This window comes from Pelobates fuscus, chromosome 5, assembly GCF_036172605.1.
Source record: "Pelobates fuscus isolate aPelFus1 chromosome 5, aPelFus1.pri, whole genome shotgun sequence".
In the NCBI taxonomy this organism is placed as follows: Eukaryota; Metazoa; Chordata; class Amphibia; order Anura; family Pelobatidae; genus Pelobates; species Pelobates fuscus.
In genome coordinates this window covers 266581767-266605808 of record NC_086321.1, presented here as the reverse complement: position 1 = coordinate 266605808, position 24042 = coordinate 266581767, and the positions used below count along the sequence as shown (strand labels likewise).

Here is a 24042-nt window from a genome sequence, read left to right as displayed (position 1 = left end):
CTGGTCAGTACAGTGATGACAGTATCTTAGCTACGTGTTATTAACTAACTGATACTACAAACACATATACATACATATGCCTTGTGGCAATCTTAGCCTGCTAAACTTGTATTTTACTGGAATTACATCACATTCCCCCCTTTGATGCCTCTGATATTTCACAATTACTTGAGGCATCACTTAACCTTGGTTTGCATATACCTCAGGTTACCATGAACCAGACCAGACTTATCTTATGATGTGAATCTTCAACATTCATCTTCTTGCATTGGTTCTCCCTGATCTAGAGCCTTATACTTATATATCGCCATTATCTGTGCAGCAGCCTTCCTCTCTGCTATACTTCCTATCAGGCTTTGCACAGACCTAACTACTAAGGGTATAAGACACGGTAGGAGTAGACACAACAGTAAAATCAGTAGGACTCCACCTACCACTGCCTTAAGCCCTCCAAACCACTCATACCAGCTACCAAACCAACTACTTGGATTGTACCCTTTCCATACCTGAGTAGGCACATGCGCTAGTTTAACCATATGGCTAGTAAGCTCAGCTATTGCTTGCCCTTCGTCATCTATTTGAAGACAGCAATTACTTAGGTTAAACTTCCCACATACACCTCCCTCTACTGCCAAAAGGTAATCCAAGGCTAATCTATTTTGGTAGACTGCTGTCCTCATCCTGGTGTTATGCTTCGCTAGAAGATTGAGCGCTTGTGATGTCTCATTTGTGATAATCTCAACCACCGCCTGTAATCTTATAATACGGTTGAGCATATAAATAGGGGTTCTATAACCAAAGGTACCATCCTCAGCCCACGTGGCTGGCCCATAGTAATCTATAATACGCTGGGGAGGCCATTCATCATCTTCCCAGGCGCCTATCTCTATGGGTCCCCTTTTCTTCCTATGATTCACATCATACACTTTAACACCTAAAGTCTCACCTGTTTCAATCGGTAACAAGAAGAAGGATGGTTTGAGCATACCCAACACACATGCCCCTTCCCAGTCCTGTGGCAGCTCCGAATAGGCTTTCTTACCACAGATCCAGTACAAATTTGCTGGGGCTCTCCAAGTAGATGTGATGGATAGATCAAACCACACATCCTTTAAATTGGCATATCTAGCAAACGGGTTAGATGGTTCTGAGACATTTGAAGCCGACCACCAAGTTGTATTCTTTGTATCATCATCATAAGCTTTTTGCCCTAGACAAGTTAATTCTCCTACAGAAGTATTATACATTATTCCTTTCCTTGCTATGCAAACATAACCTATGATGGAGGTCTTTAATCTCCACTCAGATTTACCTCTAACACTCATATGATAATCGGCTTGTGTAGATATTAATTGGTCAACTGCCTCAGAACCGGACATTACCTCCTTTGCTTCCCAAGGCCATTGGTCTCCCATGTTAGTACCTCCACACACATAGCAGTTGGTAACATTAAGACTACCGGCAATACTTTCAGCTAAATCGATGAACAGGTTTTTAGCATTATGGGGGATCTTATTATCTATACTCATCTCTTCGTAAAAGGAATGGTATACTTGATGAGTCTGGGAGGATACCGTATCAGTCTCTATTCCTATAAACAATAATGTCCCAGGATCTAAACCCGTCCCGTATATTTGAAACCCAAATAAATTTCCATACTTATCTAAGAACTTGTCGGGGTTATTAATGAGTATATGGACTGGGTTGCATTCCATAGACTTACAATAAGGGCTAGTCGGCAACTTAGTCACTATCATGTCTTTGTCTACTGTCTGTCCCCAAGTTGCCCACCCCACACAAGACCAATATGGGCAAAAGTTATAATCTCTATTTGGGCATCTAGGACTTACATATTTATTTTTGCTACTGAGACAAATATATTTATCGTTAGACCCATACGTCCTCTCCCATCTAAGATCCCCACATACATTCCACGGCTTTCTACCACTCGATATCGCTTTACACGCATCAAATAGCAGAACACCCGAAGAATGTACGGATTCTAACACCGTTTTATTAATTAGGGTCCCCTGAGGATCTCCATTCCTGAGAGTCAACCAAATTGTACGAGGCTGATACTCCGGACTGAAGCACTTAGGTTCTCCTACTCCTAAATGGCACACACTATAATCTATATTTAAGTATCTACATCTCGATACATCTCCTTTACATTCGTATTGTGAATGCCAAATTAGGGTTTGGGAAATATGGTTACCTGTTCTCGTAGTCTTAATGCATACCTCACAGCTAGGAGTGTCGGTACCTCTACCTTCCTGAATATAAAAACACATATAAATAAACACTATCAAAAGCACATCTTTCGCCGTCATCCTCAGTCTTCGTCCGTGCGATGGCGCCTCAGCTTCCAGGATGTGAGGGGCTGCAGGGAATGGAGTTCTGCTCATCTTCACAGGTGTCCCTTCGAGACTTTCCTGGCTTATACACTATGTGATGGTAAGCGGACAGGCTTTATTATGGCCTTCTCACTCACACCTGTAACAATAAAATTTGTAATCCACAATAATTCCTCGTTACTCCGACTGAGTAGTGCGTTTTAACCGGATCTTGCAGGGATTCTCTGGATCTGCTGTAACTTGCCAAGAATCGACTGCTGCTGGTTTAACCCTGGAGTGATGTATCCACGGAGTCACTTCTGCTACTTTTATCGCTGTAGGGGTAGACAAAAGAACAACATAAGGACCTCTCCACTTGGGCCCTAACGGTACATTATTCCACTCTTTAATCCACACTTGATCTCCTGGATGATAACTATGAACAGGGGGATAAATATTCACAGGTAATCTATCTTGTACCCATTTCTGTACCTCCTCCATAGTCTTACCCAACTCTACAACCTGCTGCCGAGTAATTCCTTCTCCCAACTGACTCAAGTCCCCCCTTAAGTTACCAAGTACGGGAGGTGGTCGCCCATACATGATTTCAAAAGGAGAGAGGCCCATCCTTCTGGTAGGGGTACTGCGGATTCGCAATAAGGCTATAGGTAAGAGAACGTTCCACTTAAGTTGGGTTTCCTGACACATTTTAGCCAACTGGTTCTTTATAGTTCTATTCATTCTCTCTACCTTACCAGAACTCTGGGGTCTATATGCAGTATGAAGCCTCCACTTTATACCAAGCATATGAGTCAGTTGTTGTAGGCACTGGTGAACAAAAGCTGGACCATTGTCCGATCCTATAGAACAGGGTAGTCCATATCGGGGTATTATTTCTCGTAGCAGGAATCTCACAACTTCTCCTGCTTTCTCTGTACGAGTAGGACATGCTTCTACCCAGCCTGAATAGGTGCACACAATTACCAGCAGGTAACGATGTCCACCCGACTTAGGCATCACTGTAAAGTCTATTTGTAGATCGGACATGGGGAGTCCCCCCATAAACTGAACTCCTGGTGGCTTTACTGGTCCTTGTCTTGCATTATTCTTAGCACACGTTACACATCTGCGTACAATGGCCTGAGTCAAGTTGGACAATCTTGGTATGTAGAAATGTTTTCTAAGAGATTCTTCAGTACTGTCTCTCCCAGAATGTGTCCCGTTGTGATAATTTTGGACAATTTCTACCGCTAGCGATGCTGGTATAACTATTCTTCCATCTTCTAGCTGATACCACTTGTTCTCCAGATACTTTCCCGGTTCAGTCTTTAACCACTCCTCTTCTTGAGCTGTATAAACTGGAGTCCATTGGGACAGTGGAGTTGGTATAAGAGCAGCTATATGCCCTACATACTCCTGTCTTCCTGATTCAGCAGCACGCTTAGCTGCACTATCTGCCATCCGATTTCCCTTGGTTACATCACCATCTCCTCTCAGATGCGCTCGACAATGTATGATACCGACTTCTTTCGGCTCCCACACTGCTTCCAATAGTTGTAGGATTTCGGCTGCGTACTTGATTTCTTTGCCTTCTGAATTCAGTAGTCCTCTTTCTTTATACAAAGCTCCGTAGGCATGAGTGGTTAAAAACGCATACTTAGAGTCCGTATAGATATTTACTCTTAAACCTTCAGCCAATTGTAACGCTCGTGTTAGTGCTATTAATTCTGCCTTTTGTGCTGATGTTCCTTTCGCCAGTGGCCGAGCTTCTATCACCTTGTCTATTGTTGTCACTGCATATCCTGCATAGCGGATCCCTTCTTTCACATAACTACTGCCGTCGGTGTAATATTGAACATCGGGGTTCTGGATGGGAAAATCACGAAGATCTGGTCTACTTGAGAATACTTCATCCATTACTTCCAAACAATCATGTTGACTTTCAGTAGGTTGTGGCAAAAGGGTAGCTGGATTTAAGGTGTTTACAGTCTCTAAATGCACTCTTGGGTTTTCACACAACATTGCTTGATACTTGGTCATACGGCTGTTACTAAACCAATGATTTCCTTTGTAATCCAACAACGTCTGTACTGCATGTGGGACTCGTACATAAAGTTCTTGACCCAGAGTGAGTTTATCGGCTTCAGCTACTAGCAGGGCGGCTGCAGCTACGGCTCTTAGACAAGGTGGAAGTCCGCTGGCCACTGCATCCAGTTGCTTAGACATGTAGGCAACAGGTCTTTGCCATGATCCCAAGTACTGTGTCAATACTCCCACAGCCATTCTTCTTTGCTCGTGTACATATAAGTAGAATGGTCGTGTGTGATCAGGTAGACCTAATGCTGGGGCACTCATCAAAGCCTTCTTCACATCTTCAAATGCCGTTTGCTGTTCTTGGGTCCATAAGAAGGGGTCGTGCTCTGTACCTTTGATAGCTGCGTACAGAGGTTTTGCTAGTATCGCATAACTGGGAATCCATATCCTACAGAAGCCTGCTGCCCCCAAGAATTCTCGCACTTGTCTTCTATTCTTGGGTATTGGTATTTGGCAGACAGCTTCTTTTCTCTCTGGCCCCATAATTCTTTGACCTTCAGAGATATGGAATCCTAGATACTTGACAGTTGGCAAACACAACTGAGCCTTCTTTCTAGACACCTTGTATCCTGCCTTCCAGAGAATGTGTAGTAGATCGTGCGTTGCTTGCTGACAGATTTCTTTTGTAACTGCTGCTATCAACAAGTCATCTACATATTGTAACAATACACACTCTCCTGGGATGGACTCGAAATCCAATAGATCTTGACTTAGGGCTGAACCAAATAGGGTAGGTGAATTTTTAAACCCTTGGGGCAGTCTTGTCCAAGTCATTTGGCGTTTTGAGCCCGTTACAGCGTTCTCCCATTGGAAAGCGAAAATACATTGACTTTCTGCGGCAATTCGGAGGCAAAAGAAGGCATCTTTGAGATCTAAGACTGTGAAGTAAGTAGCCCCGCCCGGAATTAAAGCAAGCAGGTTATATGGATTGGGTACAACTGGATGTATGCTAACAACCGCATCATTGACTGCTCTTAAGTCCTGCACAGGTCGATACTCATCTGTGCCGGGCTTTTGAACAGGCAGCAATGGGGTGTTCCAGGGGGAAGTACAGAATTTTAGGATACCATACCGTATGAACTTATCCAGATAGGATTGGATGTTCTTCTTAGCCTTCTGCGGAATGTGATATTGTCTTAGGCTCACTGGATAAACCCCATGTTTCAGTTCAATTTTTATTGGTGGAATATTGCGGGCCAGTCCTGGTGGGTTGTTCTCTGCCCAAACTCCTGGTATGTTAAACAATGTCTCATCACTCCTAGGGTTTTGGCTAGTCAACACTGTATAAAGTCGCCACTCTTCTTCCTTTGGTACGGATAAAGTCATAATACCTGAAGGTCCATTAAACTTTAAAGATGTTGTTCCATCTGGTAGGAACGTAATCTGCGCTTGTAATTTGGATAGCATATCACGTCCCAGCAATTGGACTGGACATTCAGGCATATAAAGGAATTGGTGTTTTACTACGTGGCCTCCCAATGTACAGAGTCGACTTTTAAGAACCGGTCTTTCAGCACTTCTTCCAGTTGCTCCTATCACAGTAATAGTCCTTCCAGATGGAGGAGCAACTAGATTAGTCACCACTGAATGTTCAGCACCAGTGTCGATCATGAACGCACTCCTTTTCCCCCCTATTGATACATCGACCATAGGCTCCGCTCGACCAAGGGGGATGGAGCCCGGTCGGTATCAATAGTCCTCCATGACCGTGTCAGCCAATCCTACGAAGTCCCTACCTTCTCTATCGCGGGACCTTTGCGCTGCTGGAATATACCTATCTTCCCTAACACTTCCTCTGTTCCCATTACTCCCTCTATACCCATTACTCCCTCCGGGGCCTCCTCTACCTCTCGCTCTGCCTCTAAAGTTTCCGTAGCCTGCCCTGGGTTGGTCTCTCTCGTACTGCTCTCTTTGCGGACATTCGTTCCTCCAATGCCCTTCTTCCTTGCAATACGCACACTGATCCCTACTCAAAGGCTCCCTACTCCATCTATTATTGCCTCTATCTGGGCCCCGTTTATCTACGCCTGCGATCGCTACCGCTAGCATATCAGCCTTTTTACGCATCTTGCGCTCCTCCTCTTTCTTGCTTTCTGTTTCCCTATTCATATAGACCTTATTAGCTACCTCCATTAGTTGGGAGATTGACATACCTGCAAACCCTTCTAACTTTTGTAGCTTGCGCTTAATATCTCCGTAAGTTTGGCTGACAAAGGCGGAGTTAACCATTCGGGAATTGTCTGCGTCTTCCGGATTAAAGGGGGTGTACAAGCGGTACGCCTCCAATAATCGGTCATAAAAGACACTGGGCGCTTCATCGCTTTTCTGGATCACCTCAACTGTCTTCGACATGTTAATGGCTTTCTTTCCTCCGGCTTTCATGCCAGCAATTATAGCGTCTCTATAGGCTCTGAGTTGAACCATATCAGCACCATTTACGTTCCAATCGGGATCAGTGTTGGGATAATGTGTTGCGGCCCATGCTGCTGGATTAGCTTGGTTCAAAGCACGGGCTCTATCCTCTAATGCTTTAATGGCTGCTTGATTTATTCTTGTCCTTTCCTCATTGTTAAATAAAGTCATTAATAACTGCTGGCAATCAGCCCATGTCGGATTATGTGTCTGTACTATTGAGGTGAACAGATCAGTCATGGCTTGTGGTTTCTCAGTATACGAGGAATTGTGGGTCTTCCAGTTTAAAAGATCGGTTGTAGTGAAGGGAACATATACGAAGACAGGGTCAGCTTGTGCCATTTGACCTGCGGCATTAATATAGGCTGACCCGGGATTCAGACGAAGAGGCATCTGATAGTGTCTCAATTGTTGGGCACCGGTCAACTGTCGGGTCTGTATGGGGCTACGTGGAGGGGCGTCAGTCATGGGTTCCGGTCGGGGAGAGATAGGGTATGGGGATGTGGGAGGTTGGTTTTGGGAAAAGGTGGTAAATAGAACACTTCGGGCCGAGCTAGATGAAGCTTGACCGGAAGTCTGAAGTGGCGCCAAATCAGGATATTCGTTTCTAATGGGGGTGGGTTCTGGTTCTGGAAGGGGAGATTTAGTACGAGGGGGGTGGATCCTGTACTGGAGGAGGAAGCGGAAGTGGATGAGGGTAATGAGGGAAGGGTTACAGGACTTCCTGTATTTGCGTCACTTCCTCTTACCGGAAAGTAAGGGGGCGGCAAAGGGATCTCGGACTCAGGGGGCGTGTCCAAAATGGGCCTAACACCAGCCCTAGTGGACGAACAAGTCCTAGCTACCATGAGGCGACACTGTTCCTCGTGGCATGTCCGGAGCCATTTTGGCGAGTCATTTACGGCCTGTCTCCAACAATCAATATAAGGAAACTGGCCGTAAAGTTCAGGCCTACCTGATACAGCCACGTGTAAGCGCTGTACCAGAGTTGGATCCAAACTGCCACGTGGCGGCCATGCCGCAACCAAAGTAGGCCACTCCCTAGTGCACAAAGTGACCAAACGTACAGGGGACATCTTAACCCCAAAATCACAAACTTTGAATCCCTTTTTAAAATTCTTAACCATACATCCTAAGGGATCCGGAATCGTTGACTGCGACGCACCCATATTTAACAGTGGAACGTCGTCGACAACGATTACTATACACGCGTACTATTCAACAGTCACACCCGTTTCCTCTGGCAACAGCACCACGTGGTACGGTTACCAAGTGAAACGTACACAATAACAATAAACACTCAGGGAATTCCCGTACACACACAGCTGCTACACCAGTCACTATATAATCAATATTATGCCCTTTGGCGTAACTACACAGTCACCCACGCTATAATTCTCTATATACGAATTACCCGTCTATAACACACCCCAGTAACATCGTCTTTTACAAATAGCGGTTACAGTACGGTTAGCATAGGTCAAAGCACAAGTTAAGGTCACAATACAATTATTAGTGGTTATGGTGTTAAACATGCAATGGACGACAATGATTAGTACTTATTATATAATGTCAGTAAATATACAGGGTTATGGTACCGTGCACTATAATACAGCAACACACTATTAACACTCTCGCTAGACGGCTGAGCTCGCGCTATCTAACAAGATATACACTTTACTAAAACAATCGTTAACACATTTACAATTCCCAACTAAACTATTGGCCAGTACCTTGAATGGACTACCTAAAACTATATACACCCGTTTTGGTTAGCCACACTGCCCAATCACCACATATACATAGCGAGCTAGAGAACCGAATTTACACAGGCGCCTCTTAGTCGCACTATACAACGAGCTAGAGATCCGAATTTACACAGGCGCCTCTTAGTCGTACTATCAAAAGTCTAGTGGGTTCCAAATTTACACGCCTTCCCACTTAGCCCAGATAGGATGAGAACTAGCGAACCAAATTTACACAGGCGCCGCTTAGTCTCCCGGTCCCTCCGACCTAGCGAACGTAATATACACCCTAGAACGCTAGTCTAGACAAGACACCGGTGTCCGGCTAGGGCTATCTTACACCAGGACCCCGCCTGACTAACCAAATCAAACGGTCTGACTAAAGAGCGTTCGATCGAGCGGTGCGCCTTCGCTCCTTCCCTCCGACAGAGGGGGCAGATACAGATTCAAAAACCCCTTTGGGCCTACCGCACAATCGGTATACCCCTAGCGGGTCCTGCCGTCTAAAACAGCAGTTATCTTACCTCCTCGTTCCTGAACCTGAGTTCACACTCATCGACGGGGACACCCCAGCACTTCTCACGTAGAGGCCGATGATCTCCTGGACAACAGACCAGTGGCGCCGAGACGAAGGGAGGTCCACGCAGAAGTTCAGGGGTGCAGCCGTAGAGAACGTGGGCAAAGATAGACCGTCTCACGCCTCTGCCTCTCAGCTACCGTTGAACGATGAGCTTCCCGGCCAATGCACCAAATGATACCGGAGAAACTGACGGAAGCCAAGCACAGAGAGATGGACACAGGTTTCTTCAGGAAGGAAGAGATTCTTTATTGGATCACCGATCGGGACTCAGAGGGACTAGCGTCACCAAAATACAGCAAAGTCTGAGTCCTGAATACATAGAGTACATTCCTTATATAGCACTGTAGCTCCTCCCACAATTAACTACACCCACACATACCCTTAACCTATTTAATGAATAGAGTCTAAACTCATCCATCCGGTCTAACCACGTGGCTCATCTGATACAAAGGAGAGGGACGCGTAATTCCAGTTCTTACATTCCTGCACCTGGTCAGTACAGTGATGACAGTATCTTAGCTACGTGTTATTAACTAACTGATACTACAAACACATATACATACATATGCCTTGTGGCAATCTTAGCCTGCTAAACTTGTATTTTACTGGAATTACATCACATTTTGTTTCTCTGTAAGTACCCTATATATATGCTGGTGATACTATACGATTACAGAGCTGCATTAGGTATTTGTGGATTTGCTACTAATAGTAATAGGGATTATCCTGCTTTCATGCTCAAGAAAGCTTCCTCTGTGAACCTCTTTTATTTATTTATTTTTGTTGGAAATAAATAACATTCAGTCCATGAGGTGCATAACAAAAAGCTAGTTTGTACGGCCAGTAACCCGGGTGACCCTGCTTGTATAATTGCAATTAAAGCTGAACACTAGGGAGTAAAAATGAGCAAGAAATTAGCTACATAAAATGCTAATTGAAATCTAATTCCCACAGTCTGCAAAGAAAAACAAATATTAATTGGAATCCGTTAGTATTTGTTAGGATAAACTCTTACGTGCATTCATGTAATAATTGTTCCTAAGGGAAACACCTCGAGGTGTGATACAGTAAATATAAACAGAAATAGTTTAACAGGCTTTATAAAATAAAGTGAAACTCATGGAGATGTATTTGTGGATGGTAATACCACTGATGATATCAATAGTGGCCTCTAAAGAAGGATAAATAGCAACCTTTGTTCCTTGTCCAATTACTAGATACGAAACCAAAAGGGGAAATGGTGTGAAACAAAAAGGTCAAATCACAGCTTAGTTCAAATAAAACACAACTGCGTAAGTTAGAATGAAACTAAATATTTGAGTAAATAAATAACTCGATGGCATTTAAGCCAGTAAATAATTATAAATTAATTATGATAAAAACTATGAAAGCAACCCAAAAAAAAAAAGCTGGATCATCAGACACCAAACAACTACAAATTAGAGAGAAACTAAAAGACAAGTGGAGATGTTATGCACATTGAAGTGAAACAAGAAGAATCTGTTGAAAACACACTTTTATTATATAGAAAATAAACAATTGATATGTCATATATAGGTGAATATCCAATGCATGGAATTCACTCCCACCCTATTTAATATTTCCTGTCCTAACGTGCCTTATACCCCACCTCCTATAGTCTGCAAGCTCCATTGAGCAGGGTCCTATTCAACCTATTGTTCCTGTAAGTTTTCTTGTAATTGTCCTATTTATAGTTACATGCCCCCTCTCATAATATTGTAAAGCGCTACAGAATCTGTTGGCGCTATATAAATGGCAATAATAATAATAATAATAATAATAATTGCAATTTACATAATAGACAATCCATTAGACATGTAGTTTAGTGTATTGGTGGTAAAGTTCTTACAATGGCTCCTTCTCTATTATATAAAATTGATTTTCTCACCCCTTCTGGGTTGTATATTTTATTCCTAATTCTTGGGTCCTCTACCAGAGTCTGAGGGTTCTGCGCGGTAAGCTAGTGTCACAACTAGAATACATGTGTGTCATATATGTATATATATAGTTAATACATTGTTAAGGCTTGCTTTTCCCACAGGAATCATATATTTGCAGTGATGTTACTACCACAAAGGATTCTGGGTGGGCATATGCAAATGAGTTCAACAAAGAATCATATTTTTGCCTCATTCCATTTTAAACATGGATTCCTTTGAGTATGTGTTTGCTGTATGCAACTCTTATGGCTTAACTGGTGTGCAGATTTTTGTTTAACATTGTATTAACTATTCACAGACTTCAGGTGGAAGGGGTTTTCAATCACAAGTTTTCCCCACCATAACCTGTTTGGATATATACATATATATTTTACATAGGGTGTGGGACAGAGTAAGCCTGATGTATTTCATCCTGGGAGCTCAACTGTCAAAAGGCAAAACCTCGTGTGTCCAACACTAGCAATTCACCTTGCTGTCTTCAGACAGTCTTTGTCTCCGATGAGACCAGGGCCGGACTGGGGATACAAAGCAGCCCTGGAAAAAAAAATCTATGCCAGCCCCATAAGTCATTGCGCCATATATGACTAATATAATATATTGGTCCTTTCAGAGTAAAACATTTAATTATACAGTAAGCATACTCACATGCAGACACAGACAATCTCACTGACACACACAAGCTCATTGATACACAGCCTCATAGACAAACAATTTCACTAATATACATAAGCTCATTGACATAAAAACACAAGCTCACTCACTAGCAGGCACACACATACACATGCAAGCAAGCTCACTAGCAGGCGCACACACACAGCTTAATGTAGTGGTTCTGGTGTCTATAGCCTGTCCCTGCAGGCTTTTGAATGTAAACACTGACTTTGCAGAGAAAAGGCAGTGTTTACATTGCTTCCTAGTGACACCTCTAGTGACAGACACTCAGACGGTCACTAGAGGCGCTTCCTGTGTCAGTGCGGATTGGCTGAGATCATCAAGCTTGATGATCTCAGTCATAGAGGCAGAGACCAGCACGACGTTGGAAAAAAAAAAAAGGTGAGTAAAACACTATTTTTAAAAACACACACAGACACCACGACTGACTGACACACACACACACACACACACACACACCACGACTGACACACACACACCATGACAGACAAAGACACACACACACACACACACCATGACAGACACACACCATGATACAGACACACCGTGACACAGACAGACACACAGCATGACACATACAGACACACACACACAGCGTAACACAGACAGACACACACACAGCGTAACACAGACAGACACACACACAGCGTAACACAGACAGACAGACACACAGCATGACACAGACAGACACACAGCATGACACAGACAGACACACAGCATGACAGACAGACACACACACACAGCATGACACAGACAGACACACACACACTGCATGACACAGACAGACACACTGCATGACACAGACAGACACACAGCATGACACAGACAGACACACACACACTGCATGACACAGACAGATACACAGCATGACACAGACACACACACACCGCATGACACAGACAGACACACACACACACACCGCATGACACAGACACACACACAGCATGACACAGACAGACACACACACACCATGACAGACACACACACACACACCATGACAGACACACACACACACACCATGACAGACACACACCATGATACAGACACAGCATGACACAGACAGACACACAGCATGATACAGACACACACACACCGCATGACACAGACAGATACACAGCATGACACAGACATAAACACAGCATGATACAGACACACACAGCATGACACAGACACACACACACAGCATGACGCAGACACACACACACAGCATGACGCAGACACACACACACAGCATGACGCAGACACACACAGCATGACACAGACACACACACACAGCATGACGCAGACACACACAGCATGACACAGACAGACAGACACACACACACACACACACAGCATGATACAGACACACACACACACAGCATGACACAGGCACATAAACACACACCATGACAGACAGACACAAACACACACAGCATGACACACACACACACTTCCACTGAAATACATATTTTTTAGTACCTGTGGGCAGGGGCGTACCTAGAGCATTTGGCACCCGGGGCGGACCCTGAGTGTGGCAACCCCCCCCATATTAAAAATGTAAGAAAACACCCACATATTTTTTCAATGTTTTCAATAATATTTATTGCACAAATTTGTAAACTGCTTGTAAAATTTGTAAAATGCGCCAGTTTTGTAGAAGGGGGAAGACCAGTGCTTTTGTAGAAAGGGGCTGGTGAGAACCTTCTAGAAAACTCCTGCCCTGCCCCTTTCTACAAAGCCCCTTGTCTCGCCCTTCATATAAAAACCCTGCACCCCGATCGCATAAATTTCATTCACTCCCTACACATAAAAATCCTGCACACCCCCTTAATAAAAAACCCTGCACACCCCCTTAATAAAAAACAAAAACGTGCACAACCCCTCTTAATAACAAAAAACCTGCACACCCCCTTATAAAAACCCTGCACACCCCCTTAACAAAAATCTGCAGTGCACATCCTCCCTTAATAAATAGAATACTGCAACCCCCTTAATCAAAAAAACCCTGCACCCCCATTATGTAAACCTCCCCCTTTAATTCTTTAATCCACAGCCCCCTTTAATTAATCCACACACCCCTTAATTAATACACCCCCCCTTAATAAATCCTCACCCCCCCTTAATTAATACACCCCCCTTAATTAATCCTCACTCCCCCTTAATTAATACACCCCCTTAATTAATCAACACACCCCTTAATTAATACACCCCCCTTAATTAATCAACACACCCCTCAATTATTTCACCCCCTTAATTAATCCTCACTCCCCCTTAATACACCCCCCTTAATTAATCCACACCCCCCTTAATTAATCCACACCCCCTTAATTAATACATCCCCCTTAATTAATCCACTCACCCCTTAATTAATCCACTCACCCCTTAAAGGACCACTCTAGTGCCAGGAAAACATACTCGTTTTCCTGGCACTAGAGTACCCTGAGGGTGCCCCCACCCTCAGGGACCCCCTCCCGCCGGGCTCTGGAGAGAGGAAGGGGTTAAACTTACCTCTTTTTCCAGCGCCGGGCGGGGAGCTTTCCTCCTCCTCTCCATCTTGATCGCGACGTCATCGGCTGAGTGCGCATGCGCGGCAGGAGCCGCGCTCGCATTCAGCCGGTCGCATAGGAAAGCATTTACAATGCTTTCCTATGGACGCTTGCGTGCTCTCACTGTGATTTTCACAGTGAGAAGCACGCAAGCGCCTCTAGCGGCTGTCAATGAGACAGCCACTAGAGGATTTGGAGGCTGGATTAACCCTCATTATAAACATAGCAGTTTCTCTGAAACTGCTATGTTTATAAAAAAAAGGGTTAATCCTATAGGTACCTGGCACCCAGACCACTTCATTAAGCTGAAGTCGTCTGGGTGCCTAGAGTGGTCCTTTAATTAATCCTCACTCCCCCTTAATACACCCCTCTTAATTAATAGACCCCCCTTAATTAACCCACACCCCCATTAATACACCCCCCTTAATTAATACATCCCCCTTAATTAATCCACTCACCCCTTAATTAATCCTCACTCCCCCTTAATACACCACACTTAATTAATACTCACTCCCCCCTTAATTAATACACCCCCCTTAATTAATCCACACACCCCTTAATTAATACACCCCCTTAATACAACCCCCTTAATTAATCCACACCCCCCTTAATTAATACTCACTCCCGCCTTAATTAATCAATACACCCGCCTTAATTAACACACCCCCTTAATTAATACACCCCCCTTAATTAATACTCACTCCCCCCTTAATTAATACACCCCCCTTAATTAATACTCACTCCCCCTTAATTAATACACCCACTTAATGAATACACCCCCCTTAATTAACACACCCTTAATTAATACACCCCCTTAATTAATACTCACTCCCCCCTTAATTAATCCACACCCCCTTAATTAATACACCCCCCTTAATTAATACTCACTCCCCCCTTAATTAATACACCCCCCTTAATTAATCCACACTCCCCTTAATTAATACACCCCCCTTAATTAATACACCCCCCTTAATTAATACACCCCCCTTAATTAATACTCACTCCCCCCTTAATTAATACACCCCCCTTAATTAATACTCACTCCCCCTTAATTAATACACCCACTTAATGAATACACCCCCCTTAATTAACACACCCTTAATTAATACACCCTTAATTAATACTCACTCCCCCCTTAATTAATCCACACCCCCCTTAATTAATACACCCCCCTTAATTAATACACCCCCTTAATTAATACCCCCCTTAATTAATCCACACCCCCCTTAATTAATACAACCCCCTTAATTAACACACCCCCCTTAATTAACACACCCCCCTTAATTAATACACCCCCCTTAATTAATACTCACTCCCCCCTTAATACACCCCCTTAATTAATACTCACTCCCCCCTTAATTAATACACCCCCTTAATTAATACACCCCCTTAATTAATACTCACTCCCCCTTAATTAATACACCCCCCTTAATTAATACTCACTCCCCCCTTAATTAATACACTCCCCTTAATTAATACACCCCCCTTAATTAATACACCCCCCTTAATTAATACACCCCCTTAATTAATACTCACTCCCCCCTTAATTAATACACCCCCTTAATTAATCATTACACCCCCCTTAATTAATACACCCCCTTAATTAATACTCACTCCCCCCTTAATTAATACACCCCCTTAATTAATACACCCCCTTAATTAATACTCACTCCCCCCTTAATTAATACACCCCCCTTAATTAATACTCACCCCCCCCCCTTAATTAAACCTCCCTCCCCTTTAATTCTTTAATTAATCCATTATCCACCCTCCCCCCCCCCCTTTAATTAATTTAGCCCCATCACATAAAATGACTACTTACATTTTATTGAAGTAGTACGCCACTGCCTGTGGGTGGGCAGACTGGTAGCTGTGCTGGCGGCTGCAGGAAGAACTTGAAAGGCGGCCGCAGGGGAAGCTTTTCATGAGGCCGGGAGCAGGCTCTTCTGGGGGAGCAGGCTGTTCTGTCTCTGCTCCCCCTCCCTCGCGCGCAGCTTAATGAGACCGGAGCCGGAATATGACGTCATATTCCGGCCCCGGTCTTTCTAGCGCGCGAGGGAGGGGGAGCAGAGACAGAACAGCCTGCTCCCCCAGAAGAGCCTGCTCCCGGCCTCATGAAAAGCTTCCCCTGCGGCCGCCTTTCAAGTTCTTCCTGCGGCCGCAGGTCACCCCGGCCCCAGTTGCCGACGGCCCACCGGGAAATTTCCCGGTATTCCGGTGGGCCAGTCCGGCCCTGGATGAGACAGAGAGGCAGGTGGACGGTGAGTTCACACGTAATGGCCATTGGAGTGAAACTAAAAAATCCTCCAGTTATTTAAATGTGCAAATGGATTTGGGATAATACACAAGTAACATTTTTCTATGTTTTTTATTGTTGTATTGGGGCTGATGTGTACTATAGTTATTGTTGCCGCCCAGGTGTAGTGACAAGGCTCAGTTTTATATGTTTGTATTTTTTTTTTATATTACACAGCCATGTTAAGGGTTAATAAGCTTGTAAGGGTTTAGGAAATCCCCCTCTCTGTTCCATTAGAGATTTAACCTATTGGCTGAAGACAACAAGGTGTATTGTTAGTGTAGGACTCACCTAAGAGGTTCTGCCTTGACGTGGCAGGTAAGTTTACATTTAAATAGCCATTGGTGTGATATTAAAAAACCTCCAGTTATAAAAATGTGCATAGTGATTTGGGATATATGTATCTGTGTCTGGCTGTCTGTGTCTATCTATCTATCTATCTATCTATCTATCTTCTTTTTGTTCCCTCATTTCTTATTTAGATTTTATTGTTCCTAAGAAGCACATGGCTAGAGGAGTAATTTTAAAACCCATCACTGAGACAACAAAAGGCCACAGACGGCACTTGGCAGCTATTAATGTAAAAGCCCAAAGGGAACAATTTGAGGATTTTGAGTGAGCTGTGTTTATCTTCCAGCACAGTCAATTAGCCAGTTACACATGCAGATATACATGTTCCAATGGTAAATTTACAGAAGGCCTGTCTTCTAACAGATGGCTCCTCTTTACTTCTGATGTATTTAAGGAGATGAAGTGACCTCTGACAGCTGCCGAAGTGTCGGCAGGAGGCCCGAGTCTAGCATAGACTGATTATTGTGCAGAACTCAAAATGAATAATTCTCTCTCATCATTAAATAGCTCATAGTGGGAGACTGTTGGCCATCAAAGTGACAATTGGATTGACTTTAAACACATCTCTAGTGTTTAAATGACGATATCCATATGATTAATTTTATGAGGTGATAGTAAGGAACCTCAGTGCACTGGAAATTTGGTTGTTTTTAATCCTTTTATAGATTTAAGCTATTTGTTAATTTTGAATTCATTTAGAGATTTATTTTATAAATACTACTAGAGATACAGTCAGAATTCACAAAAGGTGGTTGCTAGAAGTAGTGTTGTTAGGGCCACCCGATGAAAAATAAATTTCCAGGGGCCACGGTTAGTGCTGCATTTTAAGAGCGCGACCAGGCCCCCTTTTGATGATGTCAGACGCTGGGAGGAAGTGAGTGTCCCGATCACTTCCTCCCAGCAACCACCGGGCGGCAGGAGGAAGGAGAGGAGTGAGTCAGAGTGTGAACTCTGACTCCCATCAGCCTGAGCCACTGGACCCCTTGAAATGGATCAGTTTTCGCACCGGGGCCCCATGGATCGTGTGTACACCACTGGTTAGTGGTTAGAAGTGATTTTAACTTGTTTGTGAATTATATTTTACATTTGTTCTTTCTGTAACACTGTGCCTTCTCTTTCCTCAGCTCCTGTGATTATTGTCACACCCAGGAAAATTCACAATGTAACAGGAGCCCAGGTGTACCTGTCTTGTGAGGTTAAGGCTGTCCCAACTCCTAGCATATCCTGGAGAAAGGTACAAAAGTGATTTTTTTCTGCAGGGATAAGTTAACTATTTGATTGCATATCTCTATGTAACTCTATAAATGGTTTAAAAAACGTAATTCTGCTTTTTAAAAAACAAAACAAAAAAACAGTTTAAAAATTACTTTAAAGATCATTTGTGGTCTGCAGGTCAGATCTCTCTCCTGAGAACAGAGTGATCTCAGTCAAATTGTGTGTGTGGTGGACAAACTACTAGAACTGAGAGCATCATTGCTATTACAGCCTGCTATAGTAGTGAAGAAGTGAGGAGTACACTGGCATTGTTTTCCTGTAATGTTTTGCAGTGGGTTCCCTCTTACCTTTAATTGTTACCTGGTGCTGAAGCTCCCACAATGGTGGCTTAACGGCATTGGTTTCTGCAGATGCTGATCCTGCCGCTCATTGACTGGCTGATAGCAACAACTAAGTGCTCTTAGCCAATAAATGTGTCCATACAAAAATATCTTATCTTTCATTCATGGCTGATGAATGACTATGCCATACGTTATTACCCATAAGGTAACCTAAATAATTCTGTATATGCAATGTTTCATACTGCAGCACGGCACATACAGACTGTAAGCTCCATGACTACTTCAGAAACACTGATGTAGTCATGGTGCTTGGAGTAATGTTTTAAAGGGGCACACTAAGCTCCAAAATAACTTTAGCTTAATGAAGTTCTTTTGGTGTATGGAAAAAGCACATGCAGTCTCAATGCTCAATTCTCCATAATTTAGAAGTTAAATCACTTTTTTTAATGCAGCCCTATCTACACCTACCCTGCCTGTGACATAAACAGCCTTGCTAAACACTTTATGTAAAGAGAGATCTAATTTTTATTAACTTCCTTTATTGTCCAGTGTACTTAATTTAGAATATCTTATATCCTGCTCTGATGATTGCCTGCTAGAGACAGCAGGGGCATCAGTGTGATTAAAAGTTCAAAAATGAGAGCAGGAGTTAGATACTTCTAGAGAAAACACACTGTGATGACAGATCTGATTAAAATTGAAAACATTTTCTTTCATGTTGACTGTGTCACAGCCAGGGGAGGTGTGGCTAGGGCTGGATAAATAGAAACAAACGTGAATTAACTACAACATGGCAGAACCTGCAGGGCATGAGTTATACAATGCTGTTTAAGCTAAAGTTGTATTGGTGTTTAGAGTGTTAATTTAAGTATACTTCTGGCATAATCGCATAATACATGCGTTAGAAATGTGCAAAACGTGCAGTATTTTTAGCAGTATCCTATGACATTTGTCTCATATAAAGGTCACGGAATCACCAAAAGGAATAAAGATGTCTGAGGAGCTGCCTGGAGACAGAGTCAATGTAGCCGTTCAAGTCCGTGGTGGGCCTGGCCGTCATGAAAGCACTGGCTGGGTGCTGGTGAGTTGACTTAAACCTTACAAATTCCAACAAACATCAATCATACACTACAAACAGTTTTTATTGCATAATTTCCAATGTCTATACATATTTAAAACAGTATCATTTATAACAGCATGACACGTTTTCTGTGAAGAGTAAGCCATATACAATGATAAAATATTTGCATCACTACATAGACACAATGTGCAAATCTACTGATTGTACTAAGCAGAAAAAACACCAAGGAGTTAACTGCACAGTTCTGTGTGGTAAATAAACAACCAAAGTCCCAAAAACAATCCAGGATTGTTTTTAGGACAATTTTAGGATTAGGGATTGGGATAGTGAAGAGTTAAGGTTAGGGCAGGTTTATGGTTAGAGTTAGTGTAAGCATATGGTTAAGGGTAGGTTTCGTATAGTATTGAGAGGATGCATGTATTGGGTTAACATTAACTACTAAGTTAATAATAAAAATCTCAAGCTCCGTTGATATGAGCAATTTCCAATATAACTCATTTGATCTAAATTATTCAACTCTTTTGTGAATTCAGTATATCTGTTGAATAAATCGATATCTCCATCCTTGCTACATATGGTATTGTCATTAGGCTATGTAGCTATATATGCAATTGACAAATGAAGTCACATTTAAGTAACTGTGATTTTGATTTACACTTGATCTGTACGTAACATTTTGAAATCTTGAAACTGACTTACTACAAACAGAATATAGTTGTGCCACTGGATGTGTTATTTTTATTAATCAATAGATGTGGATACTTAGCTATTTATCTTTTTCAGTTGACAACATGCTGTTCAATTTATTATCAAAATCAGAATTGATTGTTCTAAGCTTGAATTTTAATCACAAGTAAACATTTATGTCTGCCAAAAGGAAGATGTTGATAAAATGAATATTGTTATATGAAGTATATATGTATATTTAACGAATGCTGGCATTTCATAAACCCATTCGTTTGTATACTCCCAAAGTGCTAGGGACTTGATTATAGCCCGCAGCCCGGAGCGCTGATTCATACGTTCCAGAAAAATCACAGTGAAGCATAAAAGTAAATCCAGCAGTTCATCAGTCACATACCAAAACATAAATCGAGACTAGATGAAGGGTACAACAGGAATAATTTTATTCAGGCCAGATGGACGTCTTTTATGCAATTCAGGAATACAGGATACACGTCCACAAAAACTCCCACAACACGCCCATGAATTTCTGAGTCACAATGACTCTGCATAAAACACAAAATATAAAAAATATATATAAAATACACATAAAACTTAGAGGAACCCACATAAATATTATATCCCCGGATAAGTTGTCCAAATAGCGCTCAAATCCCACGAATACAGTCGAATCGCCACCAGGGTAAAGTTTTGACCAATTTCGGGAGTTCCAAACTGAACAAAACAACAAATGGTTCCCCTGGCTCATAGGTAGCGTTTGTTCACCTGGTTCTTGTGAACAAACCTACCGAACAGTGCTCCCCGAGCTTGTCTTTGAAAAGAAGCAGGCATTTGTGAAGTTGACCAGTGTTCGCGGGATCGAGTGTCTGACTTGGAGTTCCAGACACTCGATGACCAACTTATTTATTTATTATTATTATTTTCAGATAAACCCTTTGGTAAAAGAAGATGAAGGTACTTACCAATGCTACGCATCTAATATGGTTGGAGAAACATTTGCTGATGGAACAATCAAAGTCATTGAGAACCATAGTCACCGCAGAGCAAAGAAGAGTAATCATGGTAGTTCTGAGAACAAGGGCTGATCAGGTAATAATGTAATGACATATAAAAAAGAACTCCCCCACACACACACGCACCCACACACACAAACATTTTTACATGAAACTCACTTTGTGTATACGAAGAAATTGCTTGTAGGCAAAATTAGACACATTCTGTCTAATTCAGAATAAGGATCTGTTGAATTTAAAAAATGAAGGACAACATAGTTGAAAACACCATTCCTATGCTATTTTGGATTTATTTCTACAAGCCATTGATCCCAGCTCACTAGGGCAGTAGTTCCCAGCCCAGTCCTCAAAGCACACTGCCAGTCCAGGTTTTGTCAGTTTTCTCATTGGCATTTCCTGGAAAGACATAAATCCTGGACTGTGATGGGTTTTATGAACTGAGTTTCGAACCACTGGTCAAGTGAAAAGACAACTTAGCCACAGTTGCATTCAGTTGGCTTGTTTTCTCTGCTAGATAAAAGTGAAAGTAAAATGTAAATTGACTTTACTTAGTAACAAAACAGTGCTCAATCATAAAATCCAAGATGCCGATCATCTTGGACTTTATGATTGAGCAATGTTCTGTTACTAACAAATGTTACAGGGCTTAGATCTACATCTTCTTGCAAAACATCTAGGTAATAACCAGTGGTGTATTCTGGTTTTGTTCTGCCCTAGGCATGACAAAACTCAGGCACCCTCCCACCCCCTTCCACATTTCTCTTCCTGACAGACACACACCCTCACTGATGCATGCAATGACATACACTCACAAATACACAGTCATTGTCACACACATTGTTTAACCAACACACACTTTCACTGAAACATACACATTCACAGACATACACACTCACTCATTCACAGTTACACACACACTCACATTCACTGACAGACACACATATACACTAAAATAAAAATAGCAAAAAGAAAAAAAAATCAGATTGCTGAAACCAGGAGATAGTTACTAACACTTGTAATATTAGAGTGAGTATAATGGAAGTAAACCAAGAAGTTTGCAGGAATGGTAAGTCTGCTAAACAATGTATCACAGTATTTGAATAACAATTACAATATCAACTTCAGTATTCCAAAAACGGATATTTCAATTATATATATATATATCTCAGCAAATGGAGAGGAAAAAAATAACATCAGTCCTTAGTCTGTATAAATGACCAGCATCAAACAGAACAGTCCCAGAAGAGTCTTTTCAACTGTATGCTCCTATCTATAATGGCTGAAATCCTTACTATAGAAGCAGCAGGAAAACTAGCCGATAGGAGCAAATAATATTCTAGTAACACACTGTAAAAATCTATTACTAGTATGGTACAAATAAAAATGTATATAGTCCACTATGTAGTATTGTAGAAATGTGTAATTTGACCTTTCTACATATAGGTCCAATTTGTAACCGGTAATGCTTTCTGTCCAACATCCACCGTTGGTCTTTATGGTATAAAGTGCAGAGGCATATCGATCATAAAAAAAAGGGAATTTTATTGTGAAACATAAATAATAAAATTAATTAATAAAAGAATCAATAAAAGAATCATTCACCAGAGACACAAAAGTGTGGGAACCTTCGTTCGGAGTTTCACCCTCAGCAGCCTGGATACTCTGCTGTTGCTGACTTACAGGAGCCGGCTTGAAGGCAGCTGCAGAGTCCTGTGTGCGCGTGCGTTCCACTTTGCTTCACTTTGCGTTCCAATGCATATCGATGTGTTGGTAGGATGCATCCTTACGCGTTTCATGACGATTCATCTCTCCTCTGATGAAGTGACAGATCTTCTATAGTAGGGATATAGTAGGGATTTAAGCCATTTATAGATAGGAGCATACAGTTGAAAAGACTCTTTTGGGACTGTTCTGTTTGATGCTGGTCATTTATATAGACTAAGGACTGATGTTATCTTTTTCCTCTCCATTTGCTGAGATATATATATTGAAATATCCGTTTTTGGAATACTGAAGTTGATATTGTAATTGTTATTCAAATACTGTGATACATTGTTTAGCAGACTTACCATTCCTGCAAACTTCTTGGTTTACGCAGTGGGGTTTCCATTATACTCACTCTAATATTACAAGTGTTAGTAACTATCTCCTGGTTTCAGCAATCTAATTTTTTTTTTTGTGCTATTTTTATTTTTCTGTTATCTATTTCAGCCTAAGGTGTGGGTTGTTTTATTGGGATTTGAGGAGTTATAAACTTATTTTGGGATTATTATTCACCCCTTCCTATCTAACCGAAAGGAATCATTTCCCTTTTGGTAACTTTTATTTTACACATATACACTAACTGACAGATACGCATTCACCAAGAGACACATACTCACTCACTGACATACACGTATACACTCTCACTGACAAACACATATAGACTCTCAGTGACAGACACACACTCACTAACACATACACACTCTAACAGACACACACTAACACACTCACTAACAGACACAATAACAGTCGCTAACAGACAAACACTAACACACACACTAACAGACACACACTAACACTCACTAACAGACACTCACTAACAGACGCACTCACTAACTAACAGACACACTAACACTCACAGACACACACACACTGACTAATAGAAACACTAACAGACATACACTCACCAACAGACACACACTAACGCTCAAACAGACACACACACTAACACTTACAATTAAAAACAATAACAAA

At 42.1% G+C, this 24042-nt stretch overlaps 1 protein-coding gene across 1 annotated transcript in view; it reads left to right on the top strand.

Moving 5' to 3' along the window:
• Positions 1 to 24042, top strand: part of IGFBPL1 (insulin like growth factor binding protein like 1) — a 60450-nt gene that overhangs the window by 33161 nt on the left and 3247 nt on the right. The window contains exons 2-4 of the mRNA XM_063455273.1: positions 18097 to 18206; positions 19493 to 19609; positions 21220 to 21382. Of these exons, the coding sequence (XP_063311343.1) occupies positions 18097 to 18206; positions 19493 to 19609; positions 21220 to 21378 (386 nt within the window). The 3' untranslated portion in view covers positions 21379 to 21382. The remainder of the gene's footprint in view (positions 1 to 18096; positions 18207 to 19492; positions 19610 to 21219; positions 21383 to 24042) is intronic.